Below are 23,811 nucleotides of genomic sequence, written 5' to 3'. Positions count from 1 at the left end.
TAAAGGCATCCTGAAAGACACTGTTCATATTCACAGCAGTCTAGGCTCTAAAATCATTCCGTTTTCAATTCATTACACTTATTTATTAATCTTATTTTTATTTTGTTTGTCTGGTAGGTACAATAAATTACCCATAAGGAGTGTCATATGTTACATTTTCAGAAAGTAAAGCAGATATCCTTTAATATTCCTGGTCCTTTACATATTTAATAACAGGACATTTCCTTCCAATACATTCTATACAACAACACTGAAACAACAGTCTGTAAAAAGGGGATGCAACGGTTGCCATGTTTATGTGAACTCCGATTGCTATTGTAGCCTTGACGAACAGGGCGGTGGAGGGCGTGGAGGCGGACACTTTAAGTACTTCTTGTCAAAACATCGCATTAGGACACACAAACTCTACGCCGCCGCTTTCTGGCTCCTCTCGATGGCCATCCGCGAAAGGCGCTCCGTGTAGAAGCCGTTGAAATCCAGCCTGTGGAATCAAAGAGCAACGGGTTCACTCATCAACCGTACGACCGACAAAACATTGGAAGGTGTCAACGTATAAACTGCTCTTTCCTATAGGCCAGGCCTATGTGTTGAGATTAATTAATTGATACGACATCTTTATTCAACTATTGAATTGTAAAATAAAAATAAATATCAATCTTACTGATCTCTAGTTAGCAACAGTAACAAATCCCCACAAATCCCCCAAAATTGCCAATCGCAGCCTTTTGATTTGCAAATCACGTTCTATTACGTCGCATTATTGGTTTGAATTGGATTCAGCCCTATTAACCGTTTTTGTATTATTTGTTTGAGTTACAACTGGTGTGAGGGATAAAACAAGGGGAGTGAGGGGGGACCTGTAGATGATGTTGATCATGCTGTGCTCGCAGTCGTTGGTGCTGTAGATGCTCAGCTTGTCCAGCAGGTCCAGCAGCATGGAGCTGAAATTGCTGTCGAAGCGTCCGATGGCGGCCTCGAAGCCCCCGCCCGACTTCAGGGCGTCGGCCAGCTCCGCAGCGGACTTGAGGGGGGGGGCGCGCGAAATACACACACACACACACACACACACACACACACACACACACACACACACACACACACACAGACACACACTTAGGGATCTCAAAAACCACAATCTACCGATTTAGGAGAGTGACTCATTGTCGTGGACATTTACATGTATGTAAAGTAAATGCAAAAGTAATTGCATTCATGCAATACATTTATTTTGGTTCCGCTTTTGTTTGCAGTTCCGCGTCTTTCTACAGGAAGTCACTACAGGAAGAATTAGTAACTTAGAGATGGGGGTTTGATATCGTAACCTGACTGGGCCCCCCTTATCACTACTGGAAAACCCCCAGTGATGGTTCGGCCTTTTACCCCCGACCCCCGCAGCGTTGCACCACGAACGTTGGCCCCCCCGTTGCCGTAGGCGAGCAGCTCCTACCTTAGTGGCGGCCCTCAGTAGGGGGTCCCTGCTCCCGTCGGTGGCGGCGTGCTCCAGGGACAGGCGGTCCAGGCTCATGCTCTGGGAAAAGGACTGCAATGGCACGCCAGGGAGGGGATCACAGAAAGCACCGGAAAGACTTTGGTTATCGTTGCTCTTCCCGATCCCCTGCCCCCGGTCGACCCGGATTTCACCGTTGCGATGTTTTGCGTGATATCGTTCAACGGTCAAATACAAACTCATTCGGAGCGCTGCCTGCTGACCTGCATGTGGTTGGTGAACGCGATGCAGTCGGACATGAGCCTGGAGAAGATCTTGAGCAGCTCCTGGTTGGTCAGCATGCAGTCCTTCAGGCAGTTGTCCAGGAAGCTGGTGTGGTGGCACAGCACATCGTCGATGTTGGAGGCCTGTCCGTGGACGGGACAGGACGGGACAGGACGGGACGGGGAGGAGAGAGAGAGAGCACGGTTAGAGATCAGCACCTCCTAGTGGAATCAGCGACTCCCCAACAAGAGGTTCCATTCCTAGCGATCTTGGACTTTTACAAATGTCATCCGGTCTGCATTACAGTACAAGCTGTTCCTAGGGAACACGTTGGCTCCCTTGACTTTAGGACCTGTGTGTGTGTGTGTGTGTGTGTGTGTGTGTGTGTGTGTGTGTGTGTGTGTGTGTGTGTGTGTGTGTGTGTGTGCGCGCGCGCGTGTGTGTGTCCACACTCACAGACTTCAGGTTGTTCTCCATGATGTGCCACGTGGGCTCCATCACCTCGAACATCATGTAGTACTGGATGTTCTGCACAAAGTTCAGCATGCGCTGGCGCAGCGCAAACGCCGCCGCAAACCTGCACGGAGACACAGAGTGTTGAGGGAGGGTTGGAGGAGTTGGAGGGTAGGGAGGAGGTGGTTGAGGTCAAAATAACACAAAATGTTCTGCATCAGACTGCATGGTGACATAATGAGTCTCAGAGAGGAAGTGGTGAGGCTAAGTTAGGCAATTTATTTCGTCATATTTGTTGAAATCCCCCCTAAGTCATGACAGCACCCGATAAATCACGTAATAAAAACACCAAATTTGGTGTCTGTGGCTGTTGCAGGTCTGGTCGTCCAATCATTTCATTCGATGCAATTTAAATGATTGGATGCATCAACTGTCTGTCTGTCTGTCTGTCTGTCTGTCTGTCTGTCTGTCTGTCTGTCTGTCTGTCTGTCTACCCAGCTAACCTTGTTCACAATAATAATAATAAAAACACTAACAATTACAATAGGTCACCTCGCACTAAACCCCTCATAAATCGAGCTTAACCAGTCTGGATTTTTCCCAATAATTAGCCACCCTAGCTTAGATACACATACGCACCATTTAGTAGAGTGGAGCGAATGCTGCTTAGCGTCTTTATTGGTAATCCAAACATTGCACAGCAGCCTCTCCACGTGTTTGCAGTGAAATATGTGTCTGAAGAGCATCTGGTATCTGGTCAGGGCTTTCCTGAGGGGGGGGGGGGGATAGTTTGTAGAGAATTATGAGTCGTAAAATATATACAAAAGCGAATCAAGCAGACTTTGATAATGTGTGGCTTTAAGCAACCACAGGAAGATGAATAGACATTTTATACTAAACTCGTAGTGTGACCATCAGATTCCAAAAGCCAAACAAATTATACAGCACATCAGTGAGTAAGTCGGTCAATAAATGTAGGTTCCCTTTTAACCGCACAGAGCATACTGTAGAACGCAATTGGGATCAACTTGAAAAAAACCACGTAAACATGGGAATCCAACCTGTTGATGATGAGCGAGAGCGGCCATTTGACGATGTAGTCGAAGGAGAAGGCCTCCAGGCCGGTGTGGGCTGCCTCGGTGGGCTCGGCGTTGATGACCGCCTTCTCCTGCTTGGTCTCGATAGCCAGCACCCGCAGCAGCTGGGTGATCACGTTGTGGGGCATCAGCTCGATCTGCATGGGGGACACGACACAGGGGAGAGGGGCTGGAGGTTCAGACGCCCTGGCATGTTGAACACGGTGGTGGTAAAAGTGGGGGTGCGTGTGTGATGTGGGATAAGGCTAGACTATTGTAAAATAGTTGACCAAATCAAGTTACAAAACAGGTAAACAGATAAACAGATAAAACACTGATGTACCCTCTTCTCCCCGTCTTACAGTAGAACATTTTTTTATTGTAGATGATATTATTCATTGTCTTGGACGCATTCAAAAGATACAGAAACACCGCCATCATATATGAAGCATCTGTTGGCTGTAACATTTGCCCATTTGATACCTAAACACTGAACCTCTGGGAGAACAGGGCCTGCTGTTCCTCATGGCCTCCACTAGGGGGAGCCATAGGATCCCAGCAGTCACGGGGCTGGCCTCTGCAGGTACTCTACCTTGAGGTCGTCCTTGAAGGGGTCCGTGTTGGCCGTGCTCATCCTCAGCGCCAGCTCCAGCAGGGCCTCCAGCCTGGAGGGCACGATGTCATCCACCGGCCGCTTCAGCTCCTCCTCCGTCAGGTCCATGAAGTGGACGAAGAAGTCCCCTTTGTCCATTAGGAAGTAGTGCTTGATGGACCTGCACGAGGTGGACGAAAAGCCCGGGACGAGATTGGTCGACCGTGAACCACATTCTAACACAACATTGTTTCCATTAAGATGACCCTAACCTTAACCCTATTCTTTGGGCAAAAACGTATATGTAATTCTTTGGTAAAACGCATTGGTTTAGGCATGATGATTATAGATCACAACATTTCCGATTGCACATTGATCAAGCCGCCTTGCTCACCTGAGGCGCGAAACCAGCTCCTTCTCCTCCATCAGGAAGTTGAGGAGGACCTTGCTGGCGTAGTTGTAGGCCTTCTCGATCTGCTCCACGTAGACGCGCTCCTTCAGCGTGTACAGCACTTCCTTGGCCTCGGGGCAGGTCACGTCGCGGCCACACTCCCGCACCACGTTCAGGTATTTCCCTGCTCAGCCAGGGAGACGGAGACGGAGATGGGACATGTTTTTTCATTCCTCAGCCTCACTGAGGTATGAAGCAAATCGCCTTCATGACCTTTAAAATGACACACACACACTGTACCTGTGCTCAGGATCTTGTCGGCCATCTTCTGCAGGAAGGAGGGGATGCGGTGCTGTATGATGGTGTAGCGTTGGTCCCAGTACTTGTCGTTGTAGTCCTCCTGGATCTTCTCCTTCTGCAGCTCGTGCTCCTCCACCATGAACTCACTGTGCGCACACACACACACACGTGCACACACACACACACACACACACGTGCACACACACACACACACACACACACACACACACACACACACACACACACACACACACCCTTTAGCCAACATTTTTCCTCCACAGTGGCCGACAGTTCCTTTTATAAGTGCATGTCACGTAGGAGTCTTCCTTCCTTGAAGACGCCCAGAGTCGCTCCACTGTGCGTGTGGATCAAACACAGTACCCTTCAGGGGAGTCTACGACGCCGTGCCTCACCTGTACGGGTCGTTGATGATACCCCGGTAGATCCACTTCTCCAGGATCTCAAAGTAGGGCACGCTGGCCGCCTTGGTCAGGTAGAGGCACAGCTCCTGGGCCTGGCTGTCCCCCGTGAAGTTGAAGGTGCGGTCGTGGAGGAGGCTGAGCGTGGAGCCACCCATGCAGTCGCCCTTGTCCACGGAGGACGCTGTGGGCATCGATCAACGGGTCAGAATAGAGACGCAGGGCCTCACAACCACCATTTTAATCACAGGGAAGGTCTTTCTCTCTCTGTCGCCACGACAGAGAGAGAAAGAAAACCTTGGAATAACAATGATATTCCCACTATGATTAGTAAAAACCATACAAGAAAATTAATTAAACCGAAATACCTGTAACCATTATAGACCGTCAAGTTAGACATTAAACACTACATTTAGAAACTACATTATGGAGAACTATGCAAAATAAGAGAGGGGGAGGGGAGGAAGAGAACAGAAGAACAGGGCACAGTTCCAGAAAGGCATCATCACAGAGAGGCCTTCGGTCCACCCCTACCGATGGAGGCCAGTATCTCCATGGTCCTCATGGGGGGCTGGATGTAGAACCAGAGCTTCTGCAGGGAAAGCAGGCCCTGGCGGTGGAGGTGCTCCAGCTGGGTGACCAGGATCATGTACTCCTTCATCAGGGTCCTCATGGCCGCCGTCAGGGCGTGGTTCACCTGGCCGTACTCGAAGGATGACTTCTCCTCCACGAACCTGTGGGGGTCCACAGCTATGTTAGCCGTTGGATGCACGAATGGATTTTGCTCACCAAAATAAAAGTTGTATTATTTCCTATTCCCTTAAGAGGTTGGGGAACCTATTGTGGTCCCTGGTCACAGAATGCACTTGCTATTGCTGTTGTTTTTTACAACAAGTAAAAATAAAAAGAGAATGATAAAATAGTTAACGTATATGTACAACAGTGTACATAGTGCGGTATAAGTGAAGTTATTCAAAGTTATTCTGTGGGTGTTTTGGGGTAACTACTATGATTCGGGACACACACAGCTCCGTTTACCCTGTGTGTGGTATTCCATGTTGTACTGTGGTTCAGTCCTTTGGGACGGGGTCTGACCGGACACGCTCCACACTCACCGGGTGATGGTGGAGAAGTAGGAGGCGACTGGCAGGATGCGGTTGACCAGCTCCTTGATGGACATGTCCAGGGTGGGGTTGACGATGAAGGAGCGGTTCTGTCGGCCCAGCACGGGCTGGGCCGTGATGTCCCGGCCGTCCACCCCGATCAGCACGAACAGCAGGTCCTCCAACAGGGCCTGCTCCTGAGACGACAGGGGCATGGTACCTGTCGGGAACCGGAGACTACGGTGAGCTGAAAACCACCGGTTATTTAATGATGATTCAAATTGACTTGACAACAAAGAGAAATATTAATTACACAAAGATATTACACAATATATAGGACTTGACAATATATATTGCATGGTAGCACTTTACAATAAGGGTATGCTAATGCTATATAGTAATGCAAATACTGCATTAACGCATGTTAATTAATGGTTAATTGTAACATCATTGTAAAGTGTTACCTATTGCATTAACAAGCAGGCGAGATGAAACAGTAACTGAATTGGGAGATGACTTTACCAGATCACATCACAGACAACCTACCAACAGGAACGACAGGTTCGGCCCCAGGGCCGGAGGGGCCCGTGATGAAGTCCCCGATCAGAGCGGGCCGATCGTACACCCAGTTGGGGAACACCGGGTTGAGCTGTGTAGGGGTTCTTCTTGTTGTGTCGTTCCCTTAGATTCTTCCTGGTGACCTCCGCAGACTGCAGCACACACCATAGCAACACAAGGTGGTTCATCGCTCCTGCTTCTCAAAGGAACCTTGCCCTTCAATGTGATACTGTCAGTTGCTTTCTAGTTCAGATGGCTGTCAGTGTGAAAGGCCTGGCGACAAGATAATTGATAATATTCCTAATATACCTTCGACAGGCTTCATATCTAAGGCATTCCGTTCAGCAATCTCAGACCCTGAAAGAAGATACCGATTCCTCTGGATAAGCCTGGAGATAACCAGGGCCACAACCACCCCTGTATCCCCAGACCCCTACACTCTCCCGCCATCCTTCCTGTGCTCCACTCGACCCTCTCATACTGTCCCCTGCCTCCCCTCTTTGGCTACACAACCCTGCCTCAGGTCGACAGCAGTGATAACGAATGCTAAAGTCTGACCTGGGGCGCGTTGGAGATGGCCGTCACGTTGCCCAGCTTCTTGCGCAGCTCGTCCAGCTCCTGCATGGACATCTTGGTGGTGGTGGAGGGGAGAGTGTAGCTGGTGGTGGAGGTTGTATTGGCGGAGGATTCTGACCGCTCCTTGGCATTCTGCTGCAGGCACTGAAGCATCTGGGGGGAATATCAGCCAAATCATTTTGGTGAAAAATGAAAGGTAGGTAGGCAATTTGGAAAAGCTAGCAGGCTTGCACAGGCTTATTACAGGTCAGTGACAGCCACATAGTCTGTATTTTGGTCATTTTGTTGCCTGCATTCCTTACCTCTTTGTCCTCGCTGAGTTTGGACAGCAGATAGACCAGGGGGTCCAAGTTGCGGACATTTTTGGATTTGAGCTCGTCATACTTCCTCAAGAAATCATCTGGAGTTTCAGAGAATTCTGCTATTTTAACCTGCAAATAATAGCAAGAGCCATTGGTTAGGCAAGAGCAATACACAAACATTGCTTTGCATGCATGAATTTACAAGATAACTAAAACAAGAGCACATAACAATGTTGCATGCAAGCCTTGTTGCGAATAGGGCTACAAAAAGGCCAGACTTCAGTGACGCCTTGCTTGCTTGACAAGAGAAAGTATGCTCACCTTCGCACTGTGTGAAGAGACTGTTGTGGTGACGTATGGGGTCCTGTGCTTCTGCAGCAGGTCTATATATCCCTCTGCTCCTTCACCACCCCGCACATGAAGCAAGCTGAGCAGCTCATTGACGTCATGGTGTATCCTAAATTCACTCATGGTCCAGGCTGCGGGGATGTCAACAGCGGCTACAACTACAACGAGATGAGAAATGGATTATCAAACTGATTTGATCCGATTCTTGCTTATGTTTTCGATTAGGATGATGGGGATGCTGAGCTAACCGACCAGCTTTTAGCAACCGATCAAAATAAACGCATACATGAACATCAATACGAGAAGCAATTTGAGCCTCCAATGTGTCATGTGGAAAACAACAACGTAGTTAATTTCCTGTACAGTCAGGCTTGCAATAGGGCAGTCAGTCATGACATGTTACCTGACAAACTGGAACCACAGCATCAACAAGGCGCGCTCCGCGCGTTTCTTCTTCGGGGTTTATTAGTTGTAATTGAAGCAGTGATGGATAATACTGCCCCCACATGTTTAACTTTATCATTACATCATTGTTCATGTTATATAAATGGTTTGTTATGTATTATAAATAAAAAATACTGAGAATATGACAATCGAACCGGGTCATATAATTTTTTGTTTTAAATCTATCGTTTTTTTTTCTTCCCAAAACCTAACTGACATCCATAATTTCATCTTTTGCATCTTTTGTGATTCCTAGAGCAAATTGTATTCCTAGTATAAGGGATAGGCCAATCATCTGTATCATACTTTTACTACTACTACAGATTATAATAGCGATGATAAAATAATTATTCCAATAATCATAATATTTTATTATTCATATTTGTCATAGTAACAAGTGAACTCCAACTTAATCTAAAGATCACTGTGTAATAAATAACAGACTGGTGTGTGCATCGGTTAAAAGTACCTATACCCAAATAAATACATACACGTTTGTAATAATATAGGTCTGTGTATCATTTCTTCCTTCCCCAAATCAGTCAAATTTAAAGTATTCTTTTTATTTGCGTTATTTTGTTAGCGTATCCCACGTGCACAATCTCTGACCCCAGACAAAGCCGACTTTTAACTCTTAATTTGAAAAATACTGTCCTAACGGAAGTAAACAGTAATCACGTTACAACCCGGAAGAATTGTCTTTCTCTGATAAACGTTTGAATAAACAAGTATGAGCAATTTGGTGTAGGTAAAGATTCATTAGGATGCGGCTAACAATGTTTGATTATCGTTAGAAATATTCAGGTCTTAATCATCGTCGGATGAGAGAACAAAGCGACCGTGTACGTGTAGCAACGCCCTAATGCCAACAACCTTATCGGAAAACAATAGCACTGCTCTGTTTACAAATCGGGTAAGAATTGTCTCCCTGCGGTGTTGCTAATCGTGCAGTTGTTGCAAGACGAAGGAAATATGGCTGAACTGCATGTAGTTGAACCGAGTGGGACTAGCACTATAGAACAAACCGAGCACCGTGATGTCCGGGGCTCTGTGCGGCTGGCTTCGCCCACTCTCATGATACCCCCGCGGAACAACCTGCCTACTAGTCCCGGGATGTCGAGCAACCCCAGCCGATCAGTGTTTGGATTTCCAGTAAGAAGCAGCCCATCGTCCCCAATAGAACCAGCGGACAAGAAAGGGTCGCGCTGGGTTCGCCTTAATGTCGGTGGTACCTACTTCGTTACAACCAAGCAAACACTGTGTAGGGACCCCAAATCATTCCTGTTCCGACTGTGTCAAGACGATCCGGATTTGGATTCTGACAAAGTGAGTGCCATGCTATTCTTGATAATGTTATTTGATTCACACAATAACACATACTTCAGGGACATTCATTATAAGTACATCGAATCCAAACACACACACACATATGTTAATTTGCTTGTATTTTTTGCAGGATGAGACAGGAGCATATCTGATTGACAGGGACCCCACATACTTTGGTCCTATTCTCAACTACCTTCGACACGGGAAACTGATTATGGAGAAAAACCTGGCAGAAGATGGTAACTAACTATACTACGTAACTGATAACAATATTTAGCCTACTATGGTATTGTCTGAATCAGCTTCATGGGCTCGCATTCTCGTGAAGACAGAAACCACGATGGTTGGGTTTCCGGAACCACGTCAATCGTTTGTCTAAACTGTATAAGACTAAAGAGTTATCCGAACTTATAACAATTAGGCTAGTTTATTTGAATAATAAATAAAAAAAAGCATACAACAAACATTCAATAATCCGAGGCTTCAGATGGGAGTTCGCCCTGCGTCTCTCTATTAGCTTCGCAGGGAGAAGTCCAATGCATTGGCACATGCAGGGGCTTCTTATCCAGTTGCTCACGTCTCAGAAATAATGGGAACAGCTCTGCTCCCCACATGGTGTGTGTTGGAAATACCCATCATGTTGTTTCCCCTTCATCATGTATGCTCTGTCTCCTATTCCTTGCACTGTCTAATCACTCTACCTGTTCCTAACATTATCCAAAGCTAACCTTTCTGCCCAGGGCAACTGGTCATGAGGGAGCAGAGATCCCCTTACGCATTCTTCTACTTGAGAATACAGGAAAACTTTAATGGATTTGATCATTGACAATTATAATGTGGGGTTTCATAGTGGTGACTGACTTCTCAGTTGGACCCTTTGACCCTTGACCACCAATGGGTGTCCGCGAAAAGGCATTATCAACAAATGGCAGTTACAGAAACAGAATGGGCCCATTGATACTATCCACAAGTTTTGAGTTGTTTTGAAACCTGCTCTCCTATCAGGTGTTCTTGAAGAAGCTGAATTTTACAACATAGCTTCGTTGGTGAGGCTGGTCAAGGAGAGGATACGGGACAACGAGAATCGCACATCTCAGGTAAGCGTCTTGTGTGTTTGTTTGCATGTATGCATGTGTGTTATGATTATATTAACTCATTATATGACATGTATTACATGTATGTTGTTGATTATTTTCTTCCAAGGGACCCGTTAAGCATGTGTACCGAGTACTGCAGTGCCAGGAAGAAGAACTCACACAGATGGTCTCAACCATGTCTGATGGCTGGAAGTTTGAACAGGTAGGAAGAAGTTTATTTTTCACAATGAACATGGTATTAACTTTGAGAGGTCAATTTGAGATAAAACCACCCTGAACTATTTTAATAGGCATCCTTTTTTGGCTCAAATCATATATATATATATATATATACATAGCTACTGCACATCAACCGTCTTCCCCTCTTGTTCTCCTCCTCTGGTCTGTTCAGCTCATCAGCATCGGTTCCTCTTATAACTATGGAAACGAGGACCAGGCAGAGTTCTTATGCGTCGTCTCACGGGAGCTCAACAACTCCACCAATGGCATCGTCATCGAGCCCACTGAGAAGGCCAAGGTAAGCGCCCCGCGGGGCAGCTGACCAGCAGACTCTGTGATGATTCCCTCGAGGTGCTGTGAGGGAGTCACAGCGCCCACCGTCTGTGTTATAACATCCATCAGCCCATCCACATGAAATATTTTACAGTTTACATTTAGGGTGAAATGGCAGAGTGGATTCTCTTGACTCTCTGGATCCAAGGTTGTCTGGTTCTAACCCGGTCCCACCCCCATTTTTTGTCTCCGCCTTCAGATTCTCCAGGAGAGAGGCTCAAGGATGTAAATAGGCGGTACCGGGTACCTGTCGAGGGGCGTGAAGGTTTATCAAGAAAAGAACAACGCAACACGTGACATTGTCTACAGTTTTAGCCACGATTGATCCGTTGACCTCCGCCTGCAGCCACCTTCACCTGCCACCGCCCCCACCCCACCCCTCCACTCCTCTGGTGTGCCTTTCCCCAAGCGCCCCACTCCATCCCCTCCTACCCCTCCTACCCCTCCACCTCTTCTACTCCTACTCCTCTTTCCCACAGCGCTTCAACATTAACCCTGACTTGCGGTTGCAGCCTTGTTTTTGTCTTGGATTTTTTTAGACCTTTTCTTTGTCACACGCCGTTGGAGTATGTGGATATTTCCTGCGGTACAATGTCTCCAGAGTGTTGGTCCTCGGCAGCATTCTGTCATTTCTGAGAGGGCTTCGGATTCCCGGTACGTCCTTGAATCTTTGGTGCGGCCCTTATTCTGAACCCCTCAGTTCAGGAGTCGCGGAGGACGGTCCCCTCATCACAGAGCTAAACCACGATCCGGTCTTCAACATCACCATCCCCATCACCACATAGCCAGAACACGGAACGACAGGACCTTTTTCGCCAGCCCAGTCAGTGTGCGTGGCTTTAATCAACTGCAAGAAATCTGTGACTTATCTCCTCAGGACTCTTGAAAGGACAAAAAAATAAACAAAGGTAGAAAGGCAACAAAAGCAGACTGAGCCTTCCTCGCCACGAGATTGTGTCATTGTCCGGGGTGAGCTTCTAAGCACGCCAGCCCGAAGACCTGTCGATGGTCTCAACGTGGCATGGCAGCAGACATCATGGAAAGCCCAGAGGAGCTGGGTTCTGTGGGTGCTACAAAGCAGATTCTCATGTTGTTCCGCCCTCCAGTTCCTTGAGATACGAGGATGGGAAGGGAGGGGACTATGTTGGTTGGACCTGATTACAGGACACCCCTCTACCCGGTTTGCTGGGAACCCCTCTGTCCCCTCCATCCCTCGTCCCTCGTCCCTCCACCCTTCACCAGTTTTACTTCCAGCCATGCTCCCTCAAACGCCCCTTTCTTTCGTCCACTTCTGTACTGGGTTATGATTCCATTCAAATTCATGCGGTGGACTGGAAAATACCCTGAAAATGAACCTGTGTACAAAGGTTAAGGCATGCAAGGAGTCTGTACATATATACCACAGGATGAAGAGGAACTTAATGCAAGCGGTGTAATGACTGATTCCTGCGTCATTTTCGTTTCATATCTGTGTATTACGGTCACTGATGCTATTGAAATACACACACACACACACACACACACACACACACACACACACACACACACACACACACACACACACACACACACACACACACACACACACACCCGTTCATGCACACACATGCACCTACATTCATACATACATTTCAATGGAGCATATCCACTGTGGTCCTCAAAAACAACAAAATAAATTGTGCTTTCTTGTATATCTAAAAATTGTAACAACAAAAAAAAAAAAGAGTGCAGACGTTTCACAACTGACGTATATCCGTGCGATAGCCGTGTGTCCTGTGGAAAGCAATCGGGACTCGGACCATGGACGAACTTAATGCTGCCGCAAAAAAAAAAAAAAAAACCTGACCCTGTTTCTGCCCCAGGCCTTGTTTTCTCATGCCAACTGTTATTTTTTTTCCTTCTGTCTTTCTTATCTGCAGCTGCCTCTCACGCCTCATCTCTAACTCAAACAGTGCACGCCTCGCTGCTTCACGTCACACAGCATGTGTAGCAACTGTGGTGGCGCCGACCAAAATGCACACGCCTCACACGACTTTGTACACTGAAACGGTAGCCGAGCCAACGTAATGAGCCATGTCGTCGCACAGAAGTCAGTGTGCCCGACAGTAGGCCTCTTCGGCTCCAAGGGGTGGTGCATATAAAGCTGTCCGGTTATTGGGGGTCGACAGAAGTTAAGCAACTGGTTAAAGTTCTTATTTAATGTTTGATTTCGGATGCTCTCTCTTTTACTCTGTTAGTGCTGGTTTTAAAAGTCCAACAATTGAGCAACATTTGGAGAGCAAACATCTTCCCCAATGGTGAGACCATTTAGGTATAGTCATTAAGAGATTTTTAATTCTACCTATATAAATTAAATGTATAAACCTCTATTTCCCGATGTTTAATGACCAAAACAATGAAACTTGTCTTAGCAATACTTTTGTGTTACCACTTAACCAAAATTGCAATTTTAAAAGTTAGCTTGTGTATTGTTACTGGTGTAACTACTGCCGTATTACAGAGGAGAAGAGCGACATAATGATGCTATGGGTGATTCATTAATTACACATATCTAGCTGGTGAATTTGGAAATCTTTAGGTTAGCCATTGTGTGATTTTTATGAAGAACAAGCATTCACTCACATTGCCCGTATACCTAAATCACAGTTTCATTTTCTTTTTTTTTTACCAGTGTTGAACGCTATAATACACTATCCATGTATCTGGTGCATTTATGTTATTAGCATGAGCAGGACAAATGGATATAGACAATGTATAAATAAATATCAGCTCAATACACGAGCTTGGTCGATGTGCACCCCCCCTCCCCCCTTCCCCCTTCTCTCTATCATAAGTGGATTATTTGTGAAGCTGCATACTTTTCCAAGACGTGAGCAGACAATTTGTACTGCCAAGAACATCTTACTGTCTATCCGGAGAAAAGGCGTGGTGTGCTGTTCTATTATTTTTGTATTATTCCATCTGTGTCTGGTGTTGTGCCTTTTGACTTTTATTGTACACAGGTGTTTCCCCTCTCCTTCCTAAGGTGTCTATCACCTTAAAGCCAGCAGGCTCGTACCTACTTATGTTTTTGCCCCCTTTCATTTATTTATTTATTTATTTTCCCTTCCCATCGGTAAAAGGCTTGTCCCAGTGGATCAGGCATACGGTCAGGTCCCTCTGAATACTTTGTACTTTGTAAGGTGTGCTGATCAATTGGAACAACAATCAAAGGCTTATCTCGGGCTTCCTTTGTGCCAATTTTTTTTCAGACGGACGCCACTAACCCTTCATTTTACACACAAGTTCGCCTTAGTCTTGTGTCTTTTTTGGTATCTTCAGCTTGTTAGCATAAGGAAGTGGGTGTGCTACACAGTCAAGAGGAAGCAGTAAGGGACAGCAGATAGTGGTTTATGTCAGTGGAAATTATAACAAAGTAAAATACCAACACAAAAAAAACTGTTGTGCACTATTATAGAAAATGAGGAGACTTTAATTGGCTTGAGTTTATGTGTGCTTGTAGGCAATGTCTACAGTGACTTGATAGACATTAAAAGCACTTATTTGTCAACTTTTTAAACCCAATTTGCCCATTTTTTTTATTACCTTGTTGTACCTTGTGACGTGATTGCCATGGACATTTTAATAACACACTTTATTTCTTGTAATGGAAAAAAAGGTGTTTGACAATTTTTTTTTGTCACCTGCACTAGATACATATATGTGCAATGTTAACAAATCTGCAAAAAAAAACTAAAAAACGTGAGAGCATGTATTGTTTTAGAGACTATAATGTTTACAGGAATTTGTCTGACCTCATGTGTTAGTGCAAACTGTGTTTGATGCATGGCAGGAGAGCAGAGGGAAGGCATGACTCTATGGTAGGTGTAGTTTCTTGTGTGGATCCGTTGATCCACAGCTAGACATAATCAATATAATCACATGTTCTATTTTCATGTTATTTTTTTATTTGGTCATGAAGATTGAACACTAAAACCATGGTTTGAACACAGATTAACCAAATAAACAATTCTATATTAAATCATTTTGCAATTTTCCACCTTCCCCAAAATAGCATTTTCTGATCTAAACACCGGGCCAAAATGTTGGAAGGATTCGTTTTGAATTGACAGCCCACGTTGACGGCTAAACTGTAAACACCTGCATGCATTTGTAGACAAACACCCTTGTGCACTCATAATAAAGACGTATTGAAAATATGTATCAACAGTTATTTTGAGTGTCACATTAATCCACAGTATTGATGTCAAATGTGAATATTGTCAATGAAGACTGGGTAGAACTGTTTGAAAGATAAAACATTGTCTAATTGTCCTTTCACTTTTATTTATTTTATATGTTTGAAATGTCTACCAATGCTGTTTCTTCAAATGTAACGATTTTAACAAAACCCAGTCTGGTTTTTAATCATAAAAAGGTGTCCGTTTCAAAAATGTGTGCTTGACCGTCCCTTTTTTCACTTGAAAGAACAGCCTGCGGCACAACAGACATTCTGGAGCATCATGCATACGCGTGGTATAACACGTGTATGCAAAGATAATGCTGCGAGTGGTGGTCATATGTTCACACCTTACTAGCCCATAAACGCAAAAACCTAACTAGTCTATTTGACATAAGTCTGTATTACAGGTATTACATATACAAGTAGGCCTGTAGGCCTATATTAAATAAAAAAATAGCAATTTGTATACATTGTGACAAAACTATAGTCATCATCCCACGTAGGCCCTACACAACAGCCAGCCAAACCAGTCTGAGATCAATGCCGAAGCATTGTTCACGTACGGGAGGGGGGGGGGAGCTGCTTTGCTTATCCCCTCCAACTCGCCCATGGCGCTCTGTCTCCTCCCACCGAGCACAGAGCCTGAGCTAAAGCCGCTTGTTTATGAGACGTAGTAGACCACAAGCACGGAAAGACCCAACATCAGACCAGACGCAACATATAAAAGGTAAGATTGTTCCCATCCAACTGTCCACGACGTCTACGCAATCGTTCATCCATATCAATTGTTGTGGAATGGGTCATGCTAATCTTAGTTTCACTTACAAATTTGATTTTACATGTATTCGTTTTGCCGGCGAGGGCACGTCCAACATCGGATGCGTACTACATGCTACTAATGAAGTTAATTGGGGGGTTTAATTGTCACGATCCATTCATTTGGATTTCGTCTACGTGGAAGGTGGGGTTCCTGGGACCGCCGCAGTAATTGATTGATTGACCAACACCCGTTTGTTTTCCTTGGAAGATGCTCAGTCGATTATGAAAGCGTTATGGACGCATTTTACGATTCAGATCATTACAATAAACAGAATGTATCGTGCGATTGCCACTTCGAGATGTTCGTTAAAAAATGCTTAACCTACTACAAGGGTCCCATTCACATTTGTTCGCAACTGCACATGGTTTCGTTGTAGCCAAATACATAAAGCCCTCACTCCAAAGTCGAAACAACTACATTGTTGCGACTTTGGAGCCCCAACACTTACAAAATTGTAGCTGTAAATTCAAAGGCAATCAATCAATTCTACGTGCTGCCATGTTTACCTGAAAAATCACGTAGGCCACAATATGGAAGTAACCGGCGGAGTCAATATACAGAACAAACAGTTTCGGCATAACATTCCGGGCGGGAGTGTCTTTTCATAATTTGTCCACCTTAGGGAACATGAAATGTGAGACTTTTGAATGGTGCAGTTTCAGGAAGCTGCTCGTTTGATATCTCCCAATGACAAGGCTTTATTGTGTCAAGACTTATTACTCAAGTGCCTTACCTCATTTAAGGTCGCACCAGTTGACATGGGTGGTGCAGTAGCATTTACCCGGCCACTCCGTGGAAAATGACCCAGCGCAATGGTGACAGTGGGACGAGGGACCGCAGCCTTCAAATGGACTCCAGCGGGGCCCCTGAACAGGCCAATGGCAAGGATCAGGAGCTGGAGGGAGGCAACATCAACCGTGACCCAGAGGAGGGGGTTGAAAAGGTTGGCGGTGGACCCCAGGGTTCTGCCCCAATGCCGGGGGCCGTCGTAGCCCCTGACGGCGGCTGGGGCTGGGTGGTGCTCGTGGCTACCATCTTGGTCTTAGCTCTGACCCTGGCCTTCCCCTCCTGTGTGGGCATCTTCTACACAGACTTGCAGAAGGAGTTCCAGGCCACCAACAGTCAGACATCATGGGTGCCCTCCATCATGACTTCGGTGCTGCATGCGGGAGGTACTGTATCTGAATCAACAGTCTGATCAAATGATGCTCAATAGATCAATAGGTCAACTTTAATCATCTGAGAGTGGTTGGATCAACACTGCTGCATAGCCTTTAAACTTTGAAGGACACTCAAGTTTACATATTTGCATTACATTTCTAGGATAATGTATTGTGTCCTGATGGATCATTATTAATTGAAAAAGACGACTATTTAATAATAATATTTATTAATAATTAAAATAAACAGTTACAGTATGTAATAGCTGTTATTCTTTGCCCAACCAGAATTTTTTTTGTCGTCTTTCTTCCCAGAGACGTGATTTAGTATATCACTCAGGTTGTAATTTTTGTTATCAATCTTGAGGTTTTGAATTTGTCAGATCGTAAACTTTCACACATAAACCTTGGATGGCATTTATATCTTCAATCCCGTGTGCCTCAGCTAAGGTGTAGCCATTTGATGGAACCAATATTTACCCCTGACACTCCGGACCTTTGCCCTTCGCATTGTACTGTGTATTTAACTGAGAGCAATGCATGTTATCAACAGGCCCTTTTTGCAGTGCATTGGTGGAAAGATTTGGTTGCCGAGCAACGGTCATGCTGGGAGGAGTGCTGAGTGGCTTCGGGATGGCCGCAAGCTCTTTTACCAATTCCATCACTGAGCTATACATTACTGCTGGGATTATAACAGGTAAGCAAGGTTCACGATCGCAATCATGAGCACGTATTTCTTGAGGACATTGACGTGAATTTACATCCAGATTGTCAAGGATCCACTGTTTATGTGTCTTGAATCCAGAAACTTTATGAGGTCACTTTTCACGTTAATATTTTCTACCAGTATTTTGCAACCAAGGCTAATGTTTTTCCACCACACCTGTGACCACAACCAATTGACATTGATTTTAAACATACAGTCAAATAGCATAGACTGTTAGCAAAATAACTTTTGTATGAGAAACAAACCACAAGAGAATCTACCACACTAGGTAGATTTGCTTCCCTAAGTCTGCGGCCAGTTGCCCAGCACTTGCTGAAACAGCAACAGACCATGTGAGCTTAAGTAGGACTTAGTCGCTCGTTTCCAGGTCTTTGATAGTAGTGTTCTAAAATGTAAGCAGCTCATGTCAAATGTGATCGAATGTTAGTGTTCGTATCTTAGAGTGAACTTTTCATGGCATCTGAATTCAAATTCAACCTGTTTAGGTTCCCAGCATGCCATTTCATGGTCTCTGCATAGGGGTCCCTCTACTCTGCTTGGTATCTGGAAGGGAAAATTCAGCTTCCTTTCAAAATCCAGTGTTTCAGTAACGTATCCCATGGTCTTTGTCGAGAAATAATAATGAGTTCAGAGGAAGTGAATTAAGACCGTTCAAACCAGGAAATGATAAAATGTAATTGGTGGACTCCCTCCTTTGTGAGGAATGTACACTGTGTAAACCTGCTTTGTGAGAAAGGAGGGATGGTCACCTGCTGCTCAGAGGCCTTGGATCCCGCTAGGCTATGTTTGGGTAGTTGGTATGATCCGTGTGTGTCCCAACCGCTTTCCACAAGACACAGCTATCACACGGGTATACGTCTGTTGTGATGAAACGTATCTTGTTTTCAGGACCACCGTGTGTGTGTGTGTGTGTGTGTGTGTGTGTGTGTGTGTGTGTGTGAAATATGTTATGAATGTACTGTAGAACACAACGTACGATCGGCTTGTTCCTCCGCGTCCTTAGCTTAGCCTCGTGGTCTACCATGAAAGAGCTATAAGAGGACTACCTAGATGAGGCATTTAGGGATGTGGAAACCTTTGCTTTCAAGACATGGCGTTGTTTACCATTACAACACCGTTTTTACAACACAGTTTTTACAACACAGTTTGCACAACGCTTTCTCTCTACCACAGGCCTGGGCTTCTGCTTCAGCTTCCAGGCGGCCGTGACCATCCTGGGCCACTACTTTGTACGCCGGCGCACGTTTGCCAACGCCATGTCGTCCACGGGGACGGCCCTGGGCCTGTGCACCCTGCCCATCCTGGGCCACTACCTCAACACTGAGCTGGGCTGGCGGGGGAGCTTCCTGGTGCTGGGGGCGCTGCTGTTAAACTGCTGCGTGTGCGGAGCGCTGATGAGGCCCCTCGGGCCCCGCAGGCCCCGCGGACAGCCCCTCATGCCCCTGAAACAGCCCGACGGCGGCGACGGCGGCGGGGGGGGGACCCGGCAGAGCAAGTCGAGGTGGAGGGCCCTGTGCGCCAGCCTGGGCGCCTCCCTGCGCAAACACATGGCCTTCGACCTGTTCCTGAAGAACCTGCACTACCGCGTGTACTCCATCGGCATCACCTGGATGATGCTGGGCTTCGTGGTGCCGCTGGTGTACCTGGTGCCCTACGCCACGGACAACGGCATGGAGCGGAGCGAGGCGGCGCTGCTGCTCTCCATCCTGGGCATCATCAACATCATCGTGCGGCCGCCCATCGGCCTGCTGTTCAACCTGCCCTGGTTCAAGGGGCGGCACATCTACGTGTTCTCCTCGGCGCTGCTGGTCAACGGCCTGAGCAACAGCATCTGCTGCTTGGGCGCCAGCTTCCCCGTGCTGGTGGTGTACGTGGTGATGTACGGGCTCTCCATGAGTGTGGTGGGGTCCCTGATGTTCACCGTGCTCATGCAGACAGTGGACATGAGCGCCTTCCCGTCGGCCCTGGGCCTGCTCGCCGTCATGGAGAGCGTCACGCTGCTCATCGGACCCCCGCTTGCAGGTAGGTCGACGCAAAGGGGGGTCTTTTTTTTTTTTTTTTTGAGGCAGGGCTTTCGTCTGCCCGACGACAGGGATGCTTCCCTCGTGACGATTGGAGATATTCGTGATTGCTAATGTGTTCATGCTCAATTTCAGCTTGTGTACTTTGTAACACAACCGTTTTCTGAGGCTAACGAGGAGAGGGTTTTGTGCTGCTTGGATGCCATTTGTGACAGTCATGTGATCGGATAAAGCCAGGAGCCATCTGCCAACGTGCTTGTCGCTATGACATTGGTCTCTACGCTAAGGTCTGCTTTGCCTCATGTAACTAAGTCCTTGTGTGCGGGGTTCACTGAACATTTACAGGAATAGAATTTACAACCCTCTTTCCTCCAGGCTGTTCCTCTCCAGCAACAACACAGCCTTTGTTATATTTTTTAATGGTTGAATAAGCCTAATTATTGCAGAATCTCTTGGTAGAGATTTGCAGCCACTGGTGGAATTGAACGCTAAGCATAACACTGAAGTCAGGCTAAGAAAAGGGCAGGCATGGGCCTGATCTAGTTTCACTGCCATTGCTGGTGTCAAGTGTCACATGTCCTGTGTCTGGGTCTTCAGGGCTTATACAGTTCTTAATACACCAGCCATCCATCACAATAATCACATTATGAATGAGCTTTGAGTTTCAAAAATTTGTCTTTCATTCATTAATAGTACTCCTCTTTTTAATAAATTATTCAAAAATTCACGTGTAAAATGTATGGTCTGGATATTCATAACATGTGTGCATTTATTTATCTTTGCAGGAGTCCTGGTGGACAGAACAGGGCAGTACTTCCATATGTTTTTGGTCTGCAGTTTTGTTGTTGCCTCATCTGGCCTGTACCTCATGGTGTCGTTTTACGTGCTGGGCCAAAGGGACAAGAAGTCGGCACCTAAGGGGCAGCCGCTGGCTGTGACAGACCAGGACGTATCCACTCAGTGTCAGTACAGCAGTGTGCCAACAGATGGCGCCAAAACCCCATCTGAAGACCACAGTGCATAGGAAAAACAAGTTTCCACCCTTTGTGAATACTTTCTTGTTTACTGGCCGTATCGAATAGGACCTGTATTGAAATAGGCCAAAGGGTGTAACGACTTACCAAACAACACATCTGACTTTATTGACCACACCAAGCAGCAAACCATGCCCAGTAATGTCACTTGCAATAGTTATATCATTCTACAGACCCATTGAAAGAACCTGCTTTTCATCAACATTACCTTAAGTTTTTTTTTTTTTGGGTCTGGATTGGCTTTAAATGCTAATAATGAATTGGTTAATGATTGCATAGGAAGATTGTGCAAATAATCCTTTGGTGCCAAACACCTTATGTCACAGGGTCCACCTGTTGGTTTGGTCAGCACTTTTACAGGCTGATCTTGCTGTTTAGGAAGACATGGTGGTTCTATTTTCATCCGGTGGCCATTCTCTATAGTACAGTAATAGTACTGAAGCCTTCTTAATGTACCAAACATGAAGGCATGCACAGCATATATGAATGCATTTATGAATAGACCATATGGGAAATTTTCCTTAAACGGCTAAATCTGGTGATGGTGGGAACATGGTTTCAACATATGGTGAGAAACATTGATTGTACTATGCTATAAACACCAATAATGCTTTGGACCTTACACACAAAGGTGCTCATCCTTTTCACATTACACTCATTACACTCTCGCTCTATTAAAAAAAACTACGATTTTCATAATCCACCACGAAATGGAAATATGTTGTGGTATAGTGGTGGTAAAATTGCAGCTCAACTTTTGATGACCAATGAGAAAAGAGAATTTGCCTAAGATGAGCTGGACGAAATAGCAGGAGTTTGGCCTGCCATGGTGTCAGCAATACCTTAGCAGAATCGAATTGGACAACAAGTTTTAGAAGATGGATGCATATGATCTGTCTGACAATCGTAAACAATTGTGTGTAAATGAATATAGTTTCAAGCACAAAGGTTCAAAGACAATATTGTATTCTTTTTCAGCCGACTGCCAAGTGATTAGTCCTGTTAGTGATGAGTTATTATTGGAGATAATAGCTAATTTCATGTTATTTCAATGTAGCTGGCACAAAGTGGTGGTTTTCTTTTAAAGGAAAACAACCACTGAAAAGGTAATCATTTCAAGCAAACACTGAAGAGAAGCTCAATTATTTAGTTGAACTCTGAGGTAGAATGTAACACTGATAAATTAAATGCATTAGGTCCTATATAAGGACCAACACAACTGCTATGTATGTACATTTTCCAGATTACCTATTGAAAAGTGCCTTATGTTACTAAGCTTTGCAATCTCAATCAAAAATTGTAACTGCCTGGATGCAGCATTCTCATATTCACGGTAGCCATAAGAAATAGTAGGGCTATCTCTGTAATTGTGCTAGAGTAAATGTGTAAGATATTGCAATAGATAGTGCTATGGTGCGACATTTGTGTGTAATGTAAATGGTTACATCCAATGTTTAGAGCCAATGTCCTACCGTGACTTCTGCCTGTTACAGCTATTTTTACGGAGGATTAGCCTACATCAAAGGAGCTAGGCTATATCAGCTTACTTATTTTTGTGGTGATATGACTGAAAGCATACAATAAATGTATTCTATTGGGACTTTATTCTTTATTTTTCTCCCTAGAAGCATATGGTTATACAATTGTTAGTTAACGAATATATTCGTGTATAGAATATATTTATTTATTTGGGGAAAAGTTACTTCTGATCAAATGGTAACGATATTAAGATATAAATTATTAATGCTTCACGGAAATATCTGACAATAAATGCATTTTTCCGCCTTGATTATGCTTGCTTTGTTTGTGCATCACTAGCTCTCTTAAACAACATTGTATGTAGGCTAATGCGTATCCAGTTTCCCGCCCACAAATGTAATCTTTTTTCCAGGTGTGAGTGAGTGAGAAAATGAAACTTACCGTAGTTTGCGATATAGGAATTTTTGAACTGGGGGGACAAAGCTGTCAGCAAATGATTTCAACTCAATAAGTTATTTTTGTGTAATCTGGGTTTTAACTAGCGCTCAAGTAGTTACTTTCGTAATAGCCTATGGGCCAATGGTTTGTAGGCTACTAAAAAGCCATTGGAGAATTCTTATTGGAAGTCATGGATAAACAACAGTGAACATTGTTAAACAAAGGCCTACTTGATCAACACTAGCCAGATATAATGAAGCTGTTATTTGTCTGGAATGCCAATCACCCACAGAAACTTCATGCCTTATGCAAAATATATTTTATTTAAACATTTGTGTTTACACTCAAGTGTAAACAACAACATATTTACTTAAAAGAACAAAAAGCCAAACAAATTTACTGTCTACGCAGACTCACTGAAGGACCCAAAGACATCTCTCCTCCTTTCATTACCCTGAACATACTGCTGGGCAATTTTTTGTCTGTCCAGTCGGTCAAGCCTCTCTTGGTGAATATGGCACAAAGCAATGCAATTGAGTTTTTTTTGCGTCATGGTTGATCGCAACCATGTCTTCAATCTGCGTAACCCACTAAAACTACGCTCTGCCTCAGCAGATGATATGAGCACCACCATCAACAATCTCACTAGTGTCTCTACCTGA

At 45.1% G+C, this 23,811-nt stretch overlaps 3 protein-coding genes across 3 annotated transcripts; 2 read left to right on the top strand and 1 right to left on the bottom strand.

Annotated features, from left to right (window-relative positions):
* Positions 1 to 72: 72 nt before the first annotated feature.
* Positions 73 to 8,400, bottom strand: tubgcp2 (tubulin gamma complex component 2). The gene is given in 19 exon segments (XM_030340910.1): positions 73 to 481; positions 858 to 1,021; positions 1,448 to 1,540; positions 1,711 to 1,854; positions 2,168 to 2,288; positions 2,804 to 2,932; positions 3,226 to 3,398; positions 3,833 to 4,013; positions 4,227 to 4,407; positions 4,524 to 4,669; positions 4,937 to 5,126; positions 5,477 to 5,676; positions 6,058 to 6,265; positions 6,592 to 6,703; positions 6,705 to 6,755; positions 7,162 to 7,332; positions 7,482 to 7,610; positions 7,803 to 7,987; positions 8,233 to 8,400. Coding segments are annotated over 18 exon segments (2,619 nt in total). The 5' UTR covers positions 7,953 to 7,987; positions 8,233 to 8,400; the 3' UTR covers positions 73 to 405.
* An 845-nt stretch (positions 8,401 to 9,245) lies between these two features.
* Positions 9,246 to 15,457, top strand: kctd2 (potassium channel tetramerization domain containing 2). Its single transcript, XM_030340912.1, has 6 exons — positions 9,246 to 9,599; positions 9,730 to 9,838; positions 10,605 to 10,696; positions 10,803 to 10,898; positions 11,088 to 11,213; positions 11,448 to 15,457. The coding sequence occupies exons 1-6, from the start codon at positions 9,246 to 9,248 to the stop codon at positions 11,475 to 11,477; spliced, it is 807 nt and encodes a 268-aa protein (XP_030196772.1). The 3' UTR covers positions 11,478 to 15,457.
* Positions 15,458 to 16,069: 612 nt separating this feature from the next.
* slc16a5a (solute carrier family 16 member 5a) lies at positions 16,070 to 23,021 on the top strand. The gene is made up of 5 exons (XM_030340911.1): positions 16,070 to 16,197; positions 17,034 to 17,462; positions 18,004 to 18,147; positions 19,351 to 20,199; positions 20,984 to 23,021. The coding sequence occupies exons 2-5, from the start codon at positions 17,090 to 17,092 to the stop codon at positions 21,220 to 21,222; spliced, it is 1,605 nt and encodes a 534-aa protein (XP_030196771.1). The 5' UTR covers positions 16,070 to 16,197; positions 17,034 to 17,089; the 3' UTR covers positions 21,223 to 23,021.
* The last annotated feature ends 790 nt before the right edge of the window (positions 23,022 to 23,811 follow it).

The sequence above is a fragment of the Gadus morhua genome, chromosome 18, assembly GCF_902167405.1.
Source record: "Gadus morhua chromosome 18, gadMor3.0, whole genome shotgun sequence".
In the NCBI taxonomy this organism is placed as follows: domain Eukaryota; kingdom Metazoa; phylum Chordata; class Actinopteri; order Gadiformes; family Gadidae; genus Gadus; species Gadus morhua.
The sequence above is the reverse complement of the archived record's forward strand: the minus strand, read 5'-3'. Positions and strand labels throughout refer to the sequence as shown.

What these genes read in the sequence shown, in the direction of transcription:
- kctd2 (XM_030340912.1), top strand. Translation starts at nt 9,246, where the DNA reads ATGGCTGAACTGCATGTAGTTGAACCGAGTGGGACTAGCACTATAGAA. An exon ending in GAAAAACCTGGCAGAAGATG is followed by an intron (nt 9,839 to 10,604) that starts GTAACTAACTAT and finishes CTCTCCTATCAG; the next exon opens with GTGTTCTTGAAGAAGCTGAA. An exon ending in ATGGCTGGAAGTTTGAACAG is followed by an intron (nt 10,899 to 11,087) that starts GTAGGAAGAAGT and finishes TGGTCTGTTCAG; the next exon opens with CTCATCAGCATCGGTTCCTC.
- slc16a5a (XM_030340911.1), top strand. Translation starts at nt 17,090, where the DNA reads ATGACCCAGCGCAATGGTGACAGTGGGACGAGGGACCGCAGCCTTCAA. An exon ending in TTCGGTGCTGCATGCGGGAG is followed by an intron (nt 17,463 to 18,003) that starts GTACTGTATCTG and finishes TGTTATCAACAG; the next exon opens with GCCCTTTTTGCAGTGCATTG. An exon ending in TACTGCTGGGATTATAACAG is followed by an intron (nt 18,148 to 19,350) that starts GTAAGCAAGGTT and finishes TCTCTACCACAG; the next exon opens with GCCTGGGCTTCTGCTTCAGC.